At 42.2% G+C, this 15,883-nt stretch overlaps 1 protein-coding gene across 4 annotated transcripts in view; it reads left to right on the top strand.

Moving 5' to 3' along the window:
* The window catches only part of KIAA0753 (KIAA0753 ortholog), a 78,589-nt gene that overhangs the window by 43,735 nt on the left and 18,971 nt on the right, over positions 1–15,883 (top strand). For all 4 annotated transcript variants that reach the window (XM_075594418.1, XM_075594419.1, XM_075594420.1 and 1 more), the window contains 10 exons: positions 542–675; positions 1,854–2,430; positions 4,509–4,615; positions 5,004–5,066; positions 6,111–6,332; positions 7,618–7,837; positions 11,468–11,661; positions 13,832–13,989; positions 14,077–14,196; positions 15,329–15,418. In XM_075594418.1, the coding sequence (XP_075450533.1) occupies positions 542–675; positions 1,854–2,430; positions 4,509–4,615; positions 5,004–5,066; positions 6,111–6,332; positions 7,618–7,837; positions 11,468–11,661; positions 13,832–13,989; positions 14,077–14,196; positions 15,329–15,418 (1,885 nt within the window). The remainder of the gene's footprint in view (positions 1–541; positions 676–1,853; positions 2,431–4,508; positions 4,616–5,003; positions 5,067–6,110; positions 6,333–7,617; positions 7,838–11,467; positions 11,662–13,831; positions 13,990–14,076; positions 14,197–15,328; positions 15,419–15,883) is intronic.

The following is a 15,883-nucleotide window of genomic DNA, read 5'->3' as shown; positions in this document are numbered from 1 at the left end:
GAGAGGGACCCCTAAAAAAAAGGGGTGAGGGGGATGGAGGGAATACATAGGGAACAAAACATAGTAAAAAACGGGGGGGGGGGGGGGGAGTGAAAAAGGACAACGTATAACAAACGGCCTGGTCAAGGTAATCCATTTTTTTACCCATTGTTTACTGATTAGTTCAATGCTTAATTCCTACCTAGCCCCCATTAGGGTTGGCTTTTGATCTGTATTACTCTTGAATATATCATTTTCATTCACATATTGACCCTTGTGTCTGTTTTTTCATACTGAGTGCTGGGAACCATTATATCGATTTATCCATTATTAGTGAGATTTCTGATATGAAAGAGACCCTCTAGACGTCTCAGAAAGGCAGCTGCCGTGTTGAGAATGGGATTCTGATTTTTACTACGGTAGTTAAAATCGAGGTGAAAAATAAAATCCAGATGGGATGTGATGTATAAACATTGTGGTAGAGCGAGACTGAGAAGCATTGATCGAGGGCATACACTGGGCTCCATGCTCATCTTCTGCTTTTTTTTGTGTTTCTCCAAAGGTGTAACGATGGCTTTGGATTTTCAGCATTACCCAAGAACATCAAAGCTGGACTTATCCGGCATAAATATTTCACCACACAATGGAAGCCACCAGTTGCAGGGATTATGGAAGCCCTCACATCCCCAAACTCAGGTTGGTAATTAGAATTAACACGGGAAAGAGCAGAGCTCGAGAGAGACGTGATAAATTATCCGGATGTGGGATTTCAGAAATTATCTGGGTACAAAATGTGGTATGAAATGTGGCCTTCTATAGTTTGCTGTGATCATGACACTTTTTTTCTCCAGTTAAAAAATAATGGCAGATGAGCAGTTAACACGAGTATTATTACAAATGAAAATCCCATCAAGTTGTTCTGTTTTCCAAGGGAGAATACACAAAGTAAGACCTGCACTACAGGACATATAAGTCTCACACCTTTTTACTAAAACTAGACTTTATTTGTGGCAAATCACAACTAGACCAACACTTGGAGGGAATTAACCAATATTTATAGGTAATATTTGCTCAGGTCTATGGATAAAGATTACTCAGGATAATTTCTTTCAAGCGTTAATGTCCTCTTTAGAATCACTGCAGCATTCTTTTAATCGATATGAACCACTAATGCAGTGTTTCCCAACTTCAGTCGTCGTGGAACCCCGTCAGGTCTTAAGGATATCCCTGCTCCAGCACAGGTGGCTCAGTCAAAATGACTGAGTCGCTGATTGACCCACCTGTGCTGGAGCGGGGATATCCTTAAGACCTGACCTGTTGGGGTTCCCTGAGGACTGGAGTTGGAAAACACAGCCCTAATGAAAGGATAATGCATTGTGAAACATATTTACTAAGCCGCGCCAACTTCCTAAGACAACTTTTAGCACTGCTTGGTAAACATGGCTCATTCAAGCGGATGGTCTCCTCCGAAGCGGGGGTGGGTGTCCTATGGAAAAGCATTGCTTACTAAATAGGGACCCGTCTATCCCATATAATTTGTTTTTGAGCTGTTTAAATTGAGGCTTTCAGACCTAACCTCTTTGCTGCTAGAAGCAGATGCAACACATTTCTCTTCATGAAGGCCAGGCCCGTGCTGTGTGTGCATTGTATTACATTCATCCAGTGCTTCACTGGCCCCTATAGCAGTGAAGAGGTTAACTTTGAAACCTTTTCACATCTGAAATGATGAAACTTAAGCTAAAAGGGTAGGCCGATTCCTTTTTATTATGTGAGTTCAATACATTTTGTTCAGGAATAACCCGGTACTCGCGAGGGGTACAGTTCAGGCTAATAACACTGTAACCTGTCATGTATTGTGTCATTTTGCTTTGTAGCTCCAGTTCAATCGGGACGTTATTTCTCACCCAGCTAATTTGGCCGCCCGATTTTTCAGCCCTTGTCCGATTACAATAGAGAAACTGAGCACACCTCGCCAGCCAGTAGAGGATTTAGCAGAGCGGGATGTGTTGAGAAATCCCTCCCCTTCTGTGTCCTTCACAGTCGTATCAGAAGAACGGCTCAACCACGCTGTCCAACTTGCCAAGCGAGATGTGAAACGAAAGCACCTTGGAGAGAAACTGGAGATTAAGCAAAAACCACAAGGACACAAGGCTCTTCCTCCACATGCCACTGAAAAGGTCAAAGCAAAACCTCAACCTCCGAAGACAAGCAGCCGTCCCAACAATGCATCAAAAGCCGAAGTGACCAGGTCAGGTGCTCGGGTCTACGTGTACACCGCAGATAGAAACAGGATGCAGTCATGCATGTTGGACTCTCCACCTACCCGTGATCCAGGGCCTGGGAACAGGACCAGCCCCAAAGCAGAGGCTGAGGAAAGTGAGCAGGAGGTGAAGCGTCTGCAAGAAGAGCTGCGCACCTACATGCAGAAAATCGAAGAGCTGGCACAGAGAGGTAAACTGAGGTCCTGGCTTCCGTTTTACTGAGAGGGCATAACAAAAAACTATCTCAAGAAGGTTTTTAGATGTAAAAATGTGCTTCCAGAGAAAGTAGTAACAATAATGGTGAACGAATTTGAAGCAGCATTGCTTTCCAAAAGGGAACCACACTATTTACATCTGTCAAATCTTAATCTGGGATACAAATAAACAGTAGAAAGTCCCGTGGGCTGCCAAGGTCAACCTCACTCTGTCAAAAGTGTTGCAGGTAGCCTAAAAACTTAGTTCTAAGGTACTGAAACCTTAATTTACCTCTTAGACGTGCTCTATATTAAAAAGACTCTGTGTGAGTCCAAGCTGGAACAATGCCAGCAGTTGACTGATCACAACTTGCAAATAGACCCCTATTGTTGGTCTTATAGTGTGGTAATATCAAATTGCTTATAGTCATCAGAGATGTGAACTGCAGCTAGCAGGTATGAGATATAATATTCCCTCTGGTCGGGGGGAGAGGGGAGGGAGTAGTATAAATAGTGTTAAAGCCATACACTCATGTGGCAAATAGCACACTGTAATGCATAGATAGCATATAGTATATACTGAGGTGACAGTGAGCTAGCATATATGCTTGCTCTATCCGGAGTACAGAATATTCAAATACCAATATATTGGTTTCATGGGGCTTCTATCCGCTATTCTCACGTGGATAGAACCTATCAAGTAGTAATGGCATGCGGAGTCTCTCACCCCCGGTATTCCGGCTGTGTGTCACTGCTTAATGCTGCGGAATATTCATATGCCAATATATCAGTTTGGTGAGGCTTCTATCCGCTCTTCTCACGTGGAAAAAACCTATCAAGTGGAAATGGCATGCTGAGCCTCTCACCTCCGGTATCACGGCTGTGTGTCACTGCTCTATTTCTGCAGGGAAGATTTCTCCTGCAGCTGAACTGCTAGCCCTCTCGGTAATTATCAGAGACTCAAGCTCCTGCTCAATTAGTCTATATTGATGGCGTTACAAGCCGTTCACCTCAGAGATCGCAACCTTAAGCTAAATAATCAAACCCTGTTTGCTGTCTTAAGTAATAAGCTGTTATTGCCACATTTAAAAAAGCCCCCGTCGACGATCGTTTCGCGTTATGCTTTTTACAACCTCACTCTGGATTTTTATCTGAGGTTCTTTTGACTCTATTTGCCACCTGCTGTATAGGATTATTTCTTGCTCTGGATCAAGAAAATAGTACAGGATAGATGCAGAGGAACTGATCTTTCTAAAGTCTTTAAGGACCTAGATCCTTTATTCTGTAAAACATGTTGCATTACTGTAAGGTGAACCAACATCTACTCTGTAGCTTTTGCCCCTTACAGTTGAAAGAAATGGGTATAGGCTGCACTCCACATTTATAAAGACATAGAACATACAGGGTAGTCCTGTCCACACTACCCATGGATATATGTAGGCAAGGAGACATTTATGCAGCACACTGAAAGAATCAAGTACAATGTATGATACAAAATGCATTTGCCCAGATCAGGGGTGCGTAAAGTTTTTTTTGACCCTGCGCCCCCCCCCCCCACCCCTTCCCTTGCCTTCTTACCTCCCAACTCGCGCCCCCTCCTGCAAGACTCCGTCGTCAAATGACGTGCGGGGTCATGTGACGTCACGTGACCCCACAGCGTCGTATGCCGCCGGTTACCATGGCGACGCATCGCCGAATATCAGGTAGGAGAAGCTGCAGAGGCCTCGCGCGGTCCCCCCAGCACTTAATTTAAATGCCTTGGGGGATGGCGCGGGATCTCTGTAGCCGCCGCTCCTCCCACTTTGCGCACCCCTGGCTTCGAGCTTAGTGCAGGACACAAAAACCAGAACTTATGTTTCTGGGCAGCAGCCCTTTCCCAGGGGGGGGATCTGACTAAATGGCTGCTGCCCTGAAGCGCTATCGTTTTTTTTGTCTTCCACTAAACTCTAAACATTGTGTTCGATTCCTTGAGTGCTACATACATTTTTTTTTTTCTTGCCTACTTAAAGTTTAAAGCACAGAGTGGGGTTAGAAGGCAGTGGCAACCTCTATAAATGAGTATGTTTTCTTTTAGAACACTCCGGGGACGTATTGGATCCTGATGAAGAAGCTCGGGGTCGCATCCGCCAGCAGGAGCGAGCAACACGCTCTGCTAGAATGCTTTATGTTCTCCAACAGCAGGTATTAACTTCTGCCATCCAACAGCATGTTGTGCACTGCAGTGAAGGAGTTCAACTGATATCCACCATCTTTAAGAGAGGCTAAAGAGGCAATCCAAGCGCACTTAAAAATAAATAAAAATATATATGTAGAGGTATCTGTACCGTGTTAGCCGAGCTTAATAATCAAAAATGCTGGAGCTGACAGCGGGGCCGTAGCCTAAGAGTAGAATGCCCACAGCACCTTGTTTTACATGTTTGGCTTTTCTCGTTACAAAGTTATTTGTGCAGCTTCTGTAAGAACAGTCTTTCAATAACTGACTCGGTTATTCTGTGTGATAAAAACGTATGCGTTTTTGTCTTGTTTGTTTCCCCTCCTATTCACTTTTTTTGTTCTTTTTAATGAACAGGTGAAAGAAATCCAAAATGATTTGGAGCAACTCAGCCCCCAAAAAATCAAGCACACAAAGAAGGTAAGGGGGTGATTGGTTTCTGTCGAGTTGCATGGATACGTATAGTAGAATATGCTGCTGCCAACATTTAATTAGCCTTGTTAAGACCAAAATGCTGGCACTTTGTCATATCTGTTTTTGGGAGAGACCGACTGCAGTTTGCACTCTGACGTTTCAGTGAATGGTCGGACACCTTCTGACCTCCGATACATTCAGTAAAATGGATGAGATGATAAAGCAAAATATGGATGATCTGGGATACTAATATACCAATCATTGGGTTTATATATAAATATATGGCAAATGTAGAAAGCATGAGTCAGAGAAACAATCTGGGCATGAGCACGGCACAATTCACCGGACGATTTCACACTGCTGAAAGAAATTTATGCAGAGTCTGTGTCCGATAGTCACGTGACCTTTCCTAAAGAAATAACTGTAGTTAAGTCACCTAAATCTCACATGGAGATTCTCTCACACAGCAATAATTCTAATTGAGTTTAGAATAAATACATTTAGTTGACCTTACCCAGAATGCTTTGGCTTTCAGTACTGGCCGGAGAGAATCTAGATCAAAAGTTTTTGTGGGGTCAAAACTCGAACTCCAAGCTGGTAGTGTCCCCACCTTGGCAAAACGATGATGGATAGCCATTTGTTTTTATCCTAGGTTGCCACTCATCAAATGAGTCACCCAATTCCATGCTGTTTTCTAACATATAAATCAAATCTTATAGGAAAGGGGTAATAGACCCATGTCATAACATGGAAATGGATAAAGGAGAGCATACTGGGTAAATGTGGCTCTAGTTTTGTCCATCTATTATATTGTAAGCAGTTCTACTCCGCAAAACTCCTTACAGCCTGTGCACTTAAATGGCCGGTAAGGTGCCTTCTGTCACCAGAAGGTGTCTTTTGGAATAACACTGCTTAGAAAATATGTCCCGTAATCATTTCACTGCAAAACAATGTGTTGCAAAAATCTGTCAGTGAAGAGGTGACCAGCCCCATCTCGCCTGGTTGCTTCCACTAATGCTATTAGCAACACTTGGTAATTGTCTTTTTCAGTCTCGCACTATGTCCAGACTGGTTGCTGTCCACAGAGGAGCCATCCGGGCACTGCAGCTGTTTGTCACTCAGTTGAGTGAGCGAGGGGAGCAGCAGGTTCCAGCTCTCTACAAGGAACTTGGGCAACTCATCCGCCAGCTCTCCCTCTGCACTGCAAAGGTTGAGGCAGGAAGTGAGCTCACAGCTTCAAACACCATCATATCCATTCTCCAGCAAGTTGAGGTAACGTAGGTGTTTTTTTTGTTTTTTTTAAGTGAAACTTTTTTGCTGGCACAAATCTCCTTCATGGAGACGAAGGTAATGCAACGGAAGTGACATAATTGTTGGCAGAAGAGGCCGTCGGACTGCAGAAGTGGCTGTCTCCGCGAGCCAAAGCGTGCGCAGAAGCGCCCGCCGTATCCAGCGTTTGCGCAGAGGCGTCCGGCTCCGCAGATAGAGATCATTATGCTGAACATCTGGCTCTTGCCATCAGTGTGTTTTGGATATTAGCAGTGGAGGAGCTCAGTGCAGCACTTGCTAAATTGGTTTGCATCACATTGTGTTCCTGTCCCTCTTTTTCCTCCACTTCCACCAACTAAGTCCTAGGTGAGGGATTAATACAGTTTGTGTCAAATTTAGAACACTAACTAGTTTCTTAAATATGACCCTCACACTAATGAATATGCCCTTTGAGCTGCACATACCCTAGTTTTGTCATGGTTCCTAAGCCACAAAGGCCACAAGCCTTCCCTTCCCTTTGCAATGCATCATCTCAGCGAAGTATTTCTTTGAGAATAAATGAACAAAACAACCGGCTCCTATGTAAATAAAATGAAAATGATTGTAATACTCAGACTAAAATGTTTCCAGTGAGCGAGATCTTATGCCTAATTTAAGCTGATTAGCTGTTTCTAGGAGCTGAGAGCGATACTCTGCTGCGACTTTATAGTTTTATTAGTTTCTTTGCATTTTGTGTATCTGTTGCTGATATGTCTCTGATGTATCTTTCCTTCTGAAAGAGCTAAAGCTTAAAGCAGCCGTCCAAGGTTTTTGTTTTTTTTAAATTCCTTTTTAATATGTGCATCAATACAGTCCACGCAATGATAAGTAATTAGCTACGTTGCCGATCGATGTCGCGGTTGTTTACTAAATGGCTGCAGAGGAGTTTTCTGCAGTCAGTGTGACTTTGTAATTGGTTGCTATAGAAACAAAAAAGGTGTGTTACATTATAATACATTCAAAATGTCATTCAGAGTTGTTTTTAAAAAATTCTACAAGTATTTTTTCTCATACTACAGAACTGATTTATTGAAACAACACACATGTAGGATGTTGCTTGGTCTGCAGATTTAAATCTGCCTGCTAAGTGTTGACAGAATGCAGGGTCTAATTAATGAGGCTAGATGACTTCTACAAAACCCACACCACCTGCTGAGAACTCTTGACACCAGCTTTCAATACAAGAATACCTGAAATGTACCTCTCTGAACTAATTGCAATGAAATAACACATCTTGATGCCCCTGTAGGATTTGGACATTCTTCTTGAAGGCAAAATGTTATCCCGCACTAGAAAAGCGAATACACCGAATGCAGCTGCAAGTCGGTCTCCGTCCACCAGAAAGGGATCTACCCGTGAACCGCATGCTGGGTCTCCCAGCAGAGAGAAGAAATGTCCCCCTCCTGTCCACAAGCAGCGAGAGCCCCGGGAAGAGAAGTGGGCAGATGTAAGGAGATCACTTGTGGTTGGTAAGAAGTGTTTACCTTGTATGTTAAAGCCTTGCCAGTAAAACCGTTAATTGGAGAGATAATAGAGATAATTGAACACTGTAATTGTATTGGTCAGAAAAGAAATTATATACCAAAGAAAAAGAACCCCGTTATGGTAGCACTCGTTTATCTAATTGTGTTGGTTGTAATTAAAAGTAATCGGTGCTACTATAGCGTGCAGTCTACTTCTACTGTTCTACTATAGCATGCAGTCTACTTCTACTGTTCTACTATAGCGTGCATTCTACTTCTACTGTTCTACTATAGCGTGCATTCTACTTCTACTGTTCTACTATAGCATGCAGTCTACTACTACTGTTCTACTATAGCGTGCAGTCTACTTCTACTGTTCTACTATAGCGTGCAGTCTACTTCTACTGTTCTACTATAGCGTGCATTCTACTTCTACTGTTCTACTATAGCGTGCATTCTACTTCTACTGTTCTACTATAGCGTGCAGTCTACTTTATCTACTAAACAAAGGAACTATATGGTATGTATTGGTTTTTATTATACTACAAAGGAACAATATTGCTCATTGGTTTGTAACGATAAACACTTTGTATGTCTTTAAGAAATTGTAAAAACAAATCTTCTGCATCCTTTCTTAGCACTTTCCAGCAAATGTGATCAAGGTGTGATTGAAATAGCTCATTAGGAACGCCTCTCATTTTCTTCAAAATGCGTATTTTGGCATCCAAAGTAAGAGTCACTGTTGTGTTCATAGGTATTTCCGTGACAAAAAAAGAACACCAGTTCTACAATTTCGCACAAACTTAGGGGCTCATGCAGAGAGCATAGATAAGGAAATAGCACCATCTTCTGGCGAAAAAACTAGCCAGAAATCCTTAAACTCAGGAGAAAATGGCGCGATTTTTAAAAGTGCTCAGAAATTTTTTCAGAGCTGTAAAACTTGCCAAACTCGTGGCGAGAACCTGAAACTCGCCATGCTAATATAGCGTTGTATTCCAGAAGCTACGAATCGCTGGAACACGCCAATATGTGCATTAGTATGGCGAGTTTCAAATAGCCAGGAAAAGTTGGCAATTTGCAGTTTTTTGCCGAAATGAGTTAACGACGTTCTCTGCATAACACCTTCACTAACGGCAAATCTGTGGCTATTTTACAGCCATTTTAAACTTTTTTAACGTTCCTCTCTGCATAAGCCCCTTAGTTTGCAGTGTACTGACTATAGGAATTCAAATGAGGGTTAAACTGACAGAATGCACGCAGGGTTAAACTGACAGAATGCATGTCAGGGTTAAACTGACAGAATGCACGTCAGGGTTAAACTGACAGAATGCACGTCAGGGTTAAACTGACAGAATGCACGTCAGGGTTAAACTGACAGAATGCACGTCAGGGTTAAACTGACAGAATGCACGTCAGGGTTAAACTGACAGAATGCACGTCAGGGTTAAACTGACAGAATGCACGTCAGGGTTAAACTGACAGAATGCACGTCAGGGTTAAACTGACAGAATGCACGTCAGGGTTAAACTGACAGAATGCACGTCAGGGTTAAACTGACAGAATGCACGTCAGGGTTAAACTGACAGAATGCACGTCAGGGTTAAACTGACAGAATGCACGTTAGGGTTAAACTGACAGAATGCACGTTAGGGTTAAACTGACAGAATGCACGTCAGGGTTAAACTGACAGAATGCACGTCAGGGTTAAACTGACAGAATGCACGTCAGGGTTAAACTGACAGAATGCACGTTAGGGTTAAACTGACAGAATGCACGTTAGGGTTAAACTGACAGAATGCACGTTAGGGTTAAACTGACAGAATGCACGTTGGGGTTAAACTGACAGAATGGACGTTAGGGTTAAACTGACAGAATGCACGTCAGGGTTAAACTGACAGAATGGACGTTAGGGTTAAACTGACAGAATGGACGTTAGGGTTAAACTGACAGAATGGACGTTAGGGTTAAACTGACAGAATGGACGTTAGGGTTAAACTGACAGAATGGACGTTAGGGTTAAACTGACAATGCTCGTTAGGGTTAAACTGACAGAATGGACGTTAGGGTTAAACTGACAGAATGCACGTCAGGGTTAAACTGACAGAATGCACGTTAGGGTTAAACTGACAGAAGTGGGCCACAGATCACCGGTAGACTGCATGCTATAGTAGCACCAAGTAATCTTTATTTAATTAATAATTAAACTAAGTGGTGCAGAAAGTAAACCAAACAAATATTGTATAGAGAAGGGCTGTGTGGCTCCTTGGTTTGACGCAATTAGTATACCGACTGTTATAAAATTACTAGCCTGTCAGTCTTGATAAAGCGTTCACGCGAAACGATGGTCAACAAAGAATCTCACATACTTGGCAACATCAGCTAGCTACCCACAAAGCTGCATAGACCATATATAATGTTGCAATTTTATGAGGATACTGGTTCCAGACGTATATATAGCCTGTAGTTAGCTTTGGCTCTTCTGCCAGACTTGGTGAGTGCAGTACAGCACCGCGCATGACTACCCACGGGATGTTCTCTTCAGATCAAACATAGATAATCATTTATTTTGTTCTTAGCCTCTCACAAGAGGTTATACTGGTATACTATGATTAACTTCACTGAACACTATATACTTCCCTAATACAATTGTTATGTTATGCTTTGGCACATGGCTAAATAGCATTGCTATACCACTGCAATTCTAAGGCTTTAACATCAAGCGACATACTACTGTTACGTTTTGGCACAGAGGCTATATATTTAAGTAAACTCTATATATACGTTACAGCACTTCGAGTTCCTGAGAGAGCCCACACCTGAAGCAATTATTTGCTTAATCATACTCTGTGAGTTCAGCACCAGTCGGTATACTAATTGCCTCAAACCAAGGACCCAAACAGCCCTGCTGTATACAATATTTGTTTGGTTAACTTTCTGCACCACTTATTTTAATTATTAATTAAATAAAGATTACTTTTAATTACAACAACCAACACAATCTGATAAACGAGTGCTACCATAACTGAGTTCTTTTTCTTTGGGATATATGTTGATACAATTCTCAGTTGAGCACTTTGTCTACACTCACCAACTACTTTGCACTATATAGCTGAGCAGGGGTTACATTCTCTCTTTTCCCGCGGTATATACAGAAAATAAATTAATTAGACCACATGTTGAATATCCATCATCAAATTCTGCGTAGCTATGTAATGTCCTTGGTGTGTTAACTAATGGCTACCTCATGAAATGCCTCAAGGCCTGTCAACTTATACGGCAACACTTAGGCACTTTGGTTACTGTCCCCTTGGAGTTTTCTAGTGCACTAAAGGACCCGTGTTGGATCCCCTTTTTCATTCTGGCCCATCTAGTCCGAAATATTAATACCTGTTCAAGTCCTCAAGGTATATTAACCTGATGTGGAAATTGTGTTACAGGTGTAGCACAAGGCACAAGGTTCCATGTAATCAATTACTAGTGCATTTTCTTTTTGAAATGATTGTGTTTTGTTGAACCCAGTTGCAATAGAAACTCTGTATAGATTTCCTTCTACCCTGAATCACACACACTCTGGGAGGAAAAAAAAAGCATTGTCGATTTTCTCTCCTAATATTTGACTGCATATTCCTTCCCCAGACACCACAGAGTCTCAGAATACAGCAACCCAAACAGAGGCCAGAGAAGCCGAATACCTGCCGACACCAGAAAGGAGCGTGGCCCTTAAATCCGGGCTGGAGGCTTTAATACAAGCGGGTGGTTTAAAGGGGTTGTCGAGGACTGCAGTTGGACAGCACAGGAGTAAGGGAGTGCTGCTTCCAGAGAGACCGCAGGTACACACACAATGCAGTGTAAAAGCACGCATCTATACACACATTATCACAACTGTATGTGTACACACAGGACAGGAAACAGACATTCAATATTGGTTCATGAAACTGCTTAGTTTAAGTAGCTTCCTTAACCCTTTGCTGTGCAATGCTTTGCTGTCCCCTCTGACAGCGAAAGGGGTAACATGTAATTATGCTTAAAACATACATTTGGCTGTTGCAGTTTATTTAAGAATGGCAGGATTTTCTTTACAAGGCTGACTGCTTGGGGCACTGAATATCAATCATGCCGCCCCGTCCAAAATGACCTATGTAATGCCCTTTTAAAGCAGATTGCCAACCATGTATTTATTTTTCCTTAAGTGTGTTGATTTGTATTTAATTGTTCTTTACAAAGGCACTTGGCCTGTGTTGGCAGTGTTCATATGGCAAACTGTACTTTGTATTCTTACTTGCTCCAACTCACCAGCAAGCACAGAGCTAAGTTTTTTTTTTAAAGCAGCATTCCCCCAGATATATATTTAAAAAAAAAAACAGGGGTCCCCCATAGTTCCCGAGATGCATACCAGTAAAGTTACTGAGATTAAATCTCCCTGCAGGGAAAACAAAAATGGCTGCCAAATCTCCAGCCAGTAGGAAGCCGCCACATCATGCAGTTTCTTATTTGATGGCCACTTAAATCCCCTTTAAAGAAACAGGAAGTAATGCCAGTAGCTTTCAACTTTAAAAACGTTTTTAAAAACTTGTTAGATATATTGGTCAATAGAGGAAGGACTGTACGTTTTTTTTTTTTTTTAAAGGATTGATGCTTTCAAACACAGCGAAGGGGAAAGTCGTTTAGGTCTTCAAATTGGTCTTGCTGCCATGATTGAGCTACACCAGGGGTGGCCAACTGCAGTCCTCAAGAGCCACCAACAGGGATATCTCTGTTTACGCACGTGGCTCAGTCGAAGTCAAAGACTGAGCCACTGATTGAGTCACTTGTGCTGAAGCAGGAATATCCTTAAAACCTGTCCTGTTGGTGGCCCTTGAGGATTGGCGTTGGCCACCCCTGAGCTACACTCCACTGTAGATGTTTGTTTTGTGTAATGTTGCACATCGGAGACCTATTGATTACAGCTTACTACTGTAAGAAAGAATTCATAAACTAATTCCTTTTATTTAATGCTTGAGTTTTCTATGACACCTCAGAAGTTTTTTTTTGGTTTTTTTCTTCAAGTTTTTCGTTATTCCTTTCTAATGTATAAAGGCTCCTTTTTGTTAAGCCTATTCCAGATATGAAGTGACCTTTTATAAGCTCTGCAGCAGGAAAGGAGAGGATAGCGACTTTTCTGTGAAGGCTGGGTAAATAATCATGGCTGAGCCTCACAATAGCTTTGTCCTTCGTTTGTGGGGCTTGGGAGAAGAGTCCACTAAATATTTGTTTTGCTTGCTGGCTTTCGAAATGTGCAGCAGCCAAAAAAAATATTTATCTAGTATTGCCTGTGATTTCTTATCCCCCTTCAGCGCCAGCTGGTCGGGACACCTCCGTGGCTACGGACGCTGCGGCACCTCGTGATCATGTGACTGCTCTTCGGAGCGATCATGTGATCGGCTCCGTGTGGGGTCGCGATCGACGCTCCGCAGGAGCCACAATCGCATGCAGCTTGTAAAAAAGCGAGCATCGGGGCACATTATAAGGGCCCCCCGGAGTGGCACTTTTTTATACGGATTTTGTAATCTGGCTGCTCCCTTTGTATGATCACATTTTGTATTCAACAAGCGTTTCTCGAGTAAGGAAAATCCCATGCCCCTTTAATCTTTATTGGCTCTGTCATAAAGACGAGATAAGTGTAAAGAAAACGTTCAATTGATAAACGCTCGCTTATTCATAGGTCCACAAGAAATGCGATTCGCATTTACTGCCCAAAGAAGCAAAAGTAGCCATCGGTTTAAGGGAACAAATTTATATTGTGAAATTCTCTTCAAAATGTGATTGTTTGGCCGGATATGTGCGATTTGTACCTTCAAAACGTGGAAGCCCATTTTTATAATGTCTTGCTGATCTTGTATATAGTGTGGGAAAGGAAAAGCAATCCATAATATATAATAATAAATATAGCCTTACACATGGTCCTTGAAATAATCTCTTGATGGTAGATCCTTTTTTTTCCCCTACTCCCATTACCATTAGGGATTTCGCCGGCCGCATCGGACAGAGCCGTCTCAGCGCGCACATTTTCAAGAGAAGACCGTGGCATTCATGCTGAAAGAGAATCACCCGCCTGTCCGGGAAAAGAAAACCCCTTGGGTGCCTCCCAACCCAACATCCCCCCCAGCTTCACCCAAAAGGTGAGAAGAGGGTTCGGAGACCAATAAAGAAGCATTGCATTGGTACTTGTGCTTTTGGGAACTCGTTTCTCTTCTTTTCTGTCTTAGGGCAAACTGGGATAGGCAGCACAAAAGACTGAATGATTCCATAGCAAGGACTGATCATGCAGAGCTACCCAAGATTGCAGAGTCTGAGAAGATAGCAGCAGCAGGAGAGGAAGCTATAAGGTCAGTGATCTGTGGCTCATCCACTCCATCACTGCTGACAGAAGCAGACATGTTCTCTGACACTGTGTGCTCATTGGCATGTAATTTCCCAGAATTCCTAGTGCAGTGGAAGCACTCTGCTAAGAGATAATGATGAAAATGAGGGTTGCAGACCTGTCTGAGACATGAATGCTCACAAGTGATATTTTTATTTGATGTACACAGTTTTGTGTGACTTCCTCAAGTGTAACCTGCTACAGCAGCGCTGACCATACATGTTTGTAATCGTCATGAGTAGTGAGCTACAGTAACAAATATCTGTGACACAAATGTGCTTAATACACTAACAGTCACAATAAGGACCAAAGTGATGTTTATAATGATGCAAATGTAGAGGTGTTTTTAAAAGATTCAAACCGCTATAAGTACTTTTACCGTATTTTTGCAATGGGTGATGTTGCATGGAAGCCAAATGAATGAGGGTTTCTATGATCTACCTTATTTATGATTTATATAGTCAGAGATTTGTGTGAGGGTAAAGCACCAGTGGAGTACCTTTGGTGTCTCCTTTTTACCCATGCTGAAGAATAAAATATTTTTATACTCCATTTTGGTGATCCGGACTCCAATGACTGTGCGCTGCTTCTACCTTGCTTGCTCTACTTTATGATTTACCTACAAGTATTATCGTTTATTTGTAAAACAGTGACGTAAAATGGTGGTTACCGAGCGATGTAAATTACATAAACAAGTAAGGACAAACCAGCATAAACCGTTACGAAAGGTAGTGAGGGCTCTGCTCATGAGTGCAATCTAGAGGCGTACGTTGTCAATCGCTACTTCTTTCCTTTGTCTTTCCCCTGTGTTGTAATTATGTCCTCATTAGCCAACCAATATGTGATCATTTCCAAGGCTCCAATAACATGTTGTTTGTATTAACATTTCACAGGACACAAACAAGTAAAAGCTTTTACATTTGTGCAATGTCATCTTTCTAAAGAAGCCCCAATTACATTGATAAGTTGTTTTAGATTTTGTCTTTTTACCTGCTACATGGGCTACCCATTTAAAAATAGTGTTTTGATTCCTTTACTTTCTTTTATCAGCAGCCATTATTTTGTTTCGGTAAACCTACCTCCCTCTTTTTTAACAGACTGGCATGGCTGGACTCTGAAACAGCAAGAAGAATGCAGAACTTGGACAGTCTTTACAGAGAGGAAATTTCACGCATACAAAAACTGAGGTACGGTTTAGGGTTCACAGGGAGGTGAGTTGATGACGTGAAATTTCTTGCTGAGATTTTTTTTTTTTACGCATTTACGTGTATGTATTTAAATAGTTTTTCTCTTCCGTTCCTCCATGTTGGCTGTAGAGGGAGAGGGGGGTTGGCCCGGTATTAAAGGGGTTGCACCCCATATGGCCACCCCCTGACCTCACCATGGAGGCAAGGGGTTAACTGGACTGCGGTCCAGGAATGCGGCTTACACCTTGTCATGTCAGGAAAATGTATGTTCCCCTGTTCCCATGTTTCATTATAATCCTGTATTTTAATGTTTTAAAGTGCATTTCTGTATCTCCAGTTCTGGAGGTCGCAGAGAGTTGATATTTGGCCAATGTGTGGAGTTACTGTAGGCATTAAAAACTGTCAAATTTCGACCCACTGAGCCCACCAGAATGGAACTTATTAATATGTGTAGATATTAAAGTG

This window comes from Ascaphus truei, chromosome 3 (assembly GCF_040206685.1).
Source record: "Ascaphus truei isolate aAscTru1 chromosome 3, aAscTru1.hap1, whole genome shotgun sequence".
Taxonomy (NCBI): domain Eukaryota; kingdom Metazoa; phylum Chordata; class Amphibia; order Anura; family Ascaphidae; genus Ascaphus; species Ascaphus truei.
This window is presented reverse-complemented; position numbering and strand designations above follow the sequence as displayed.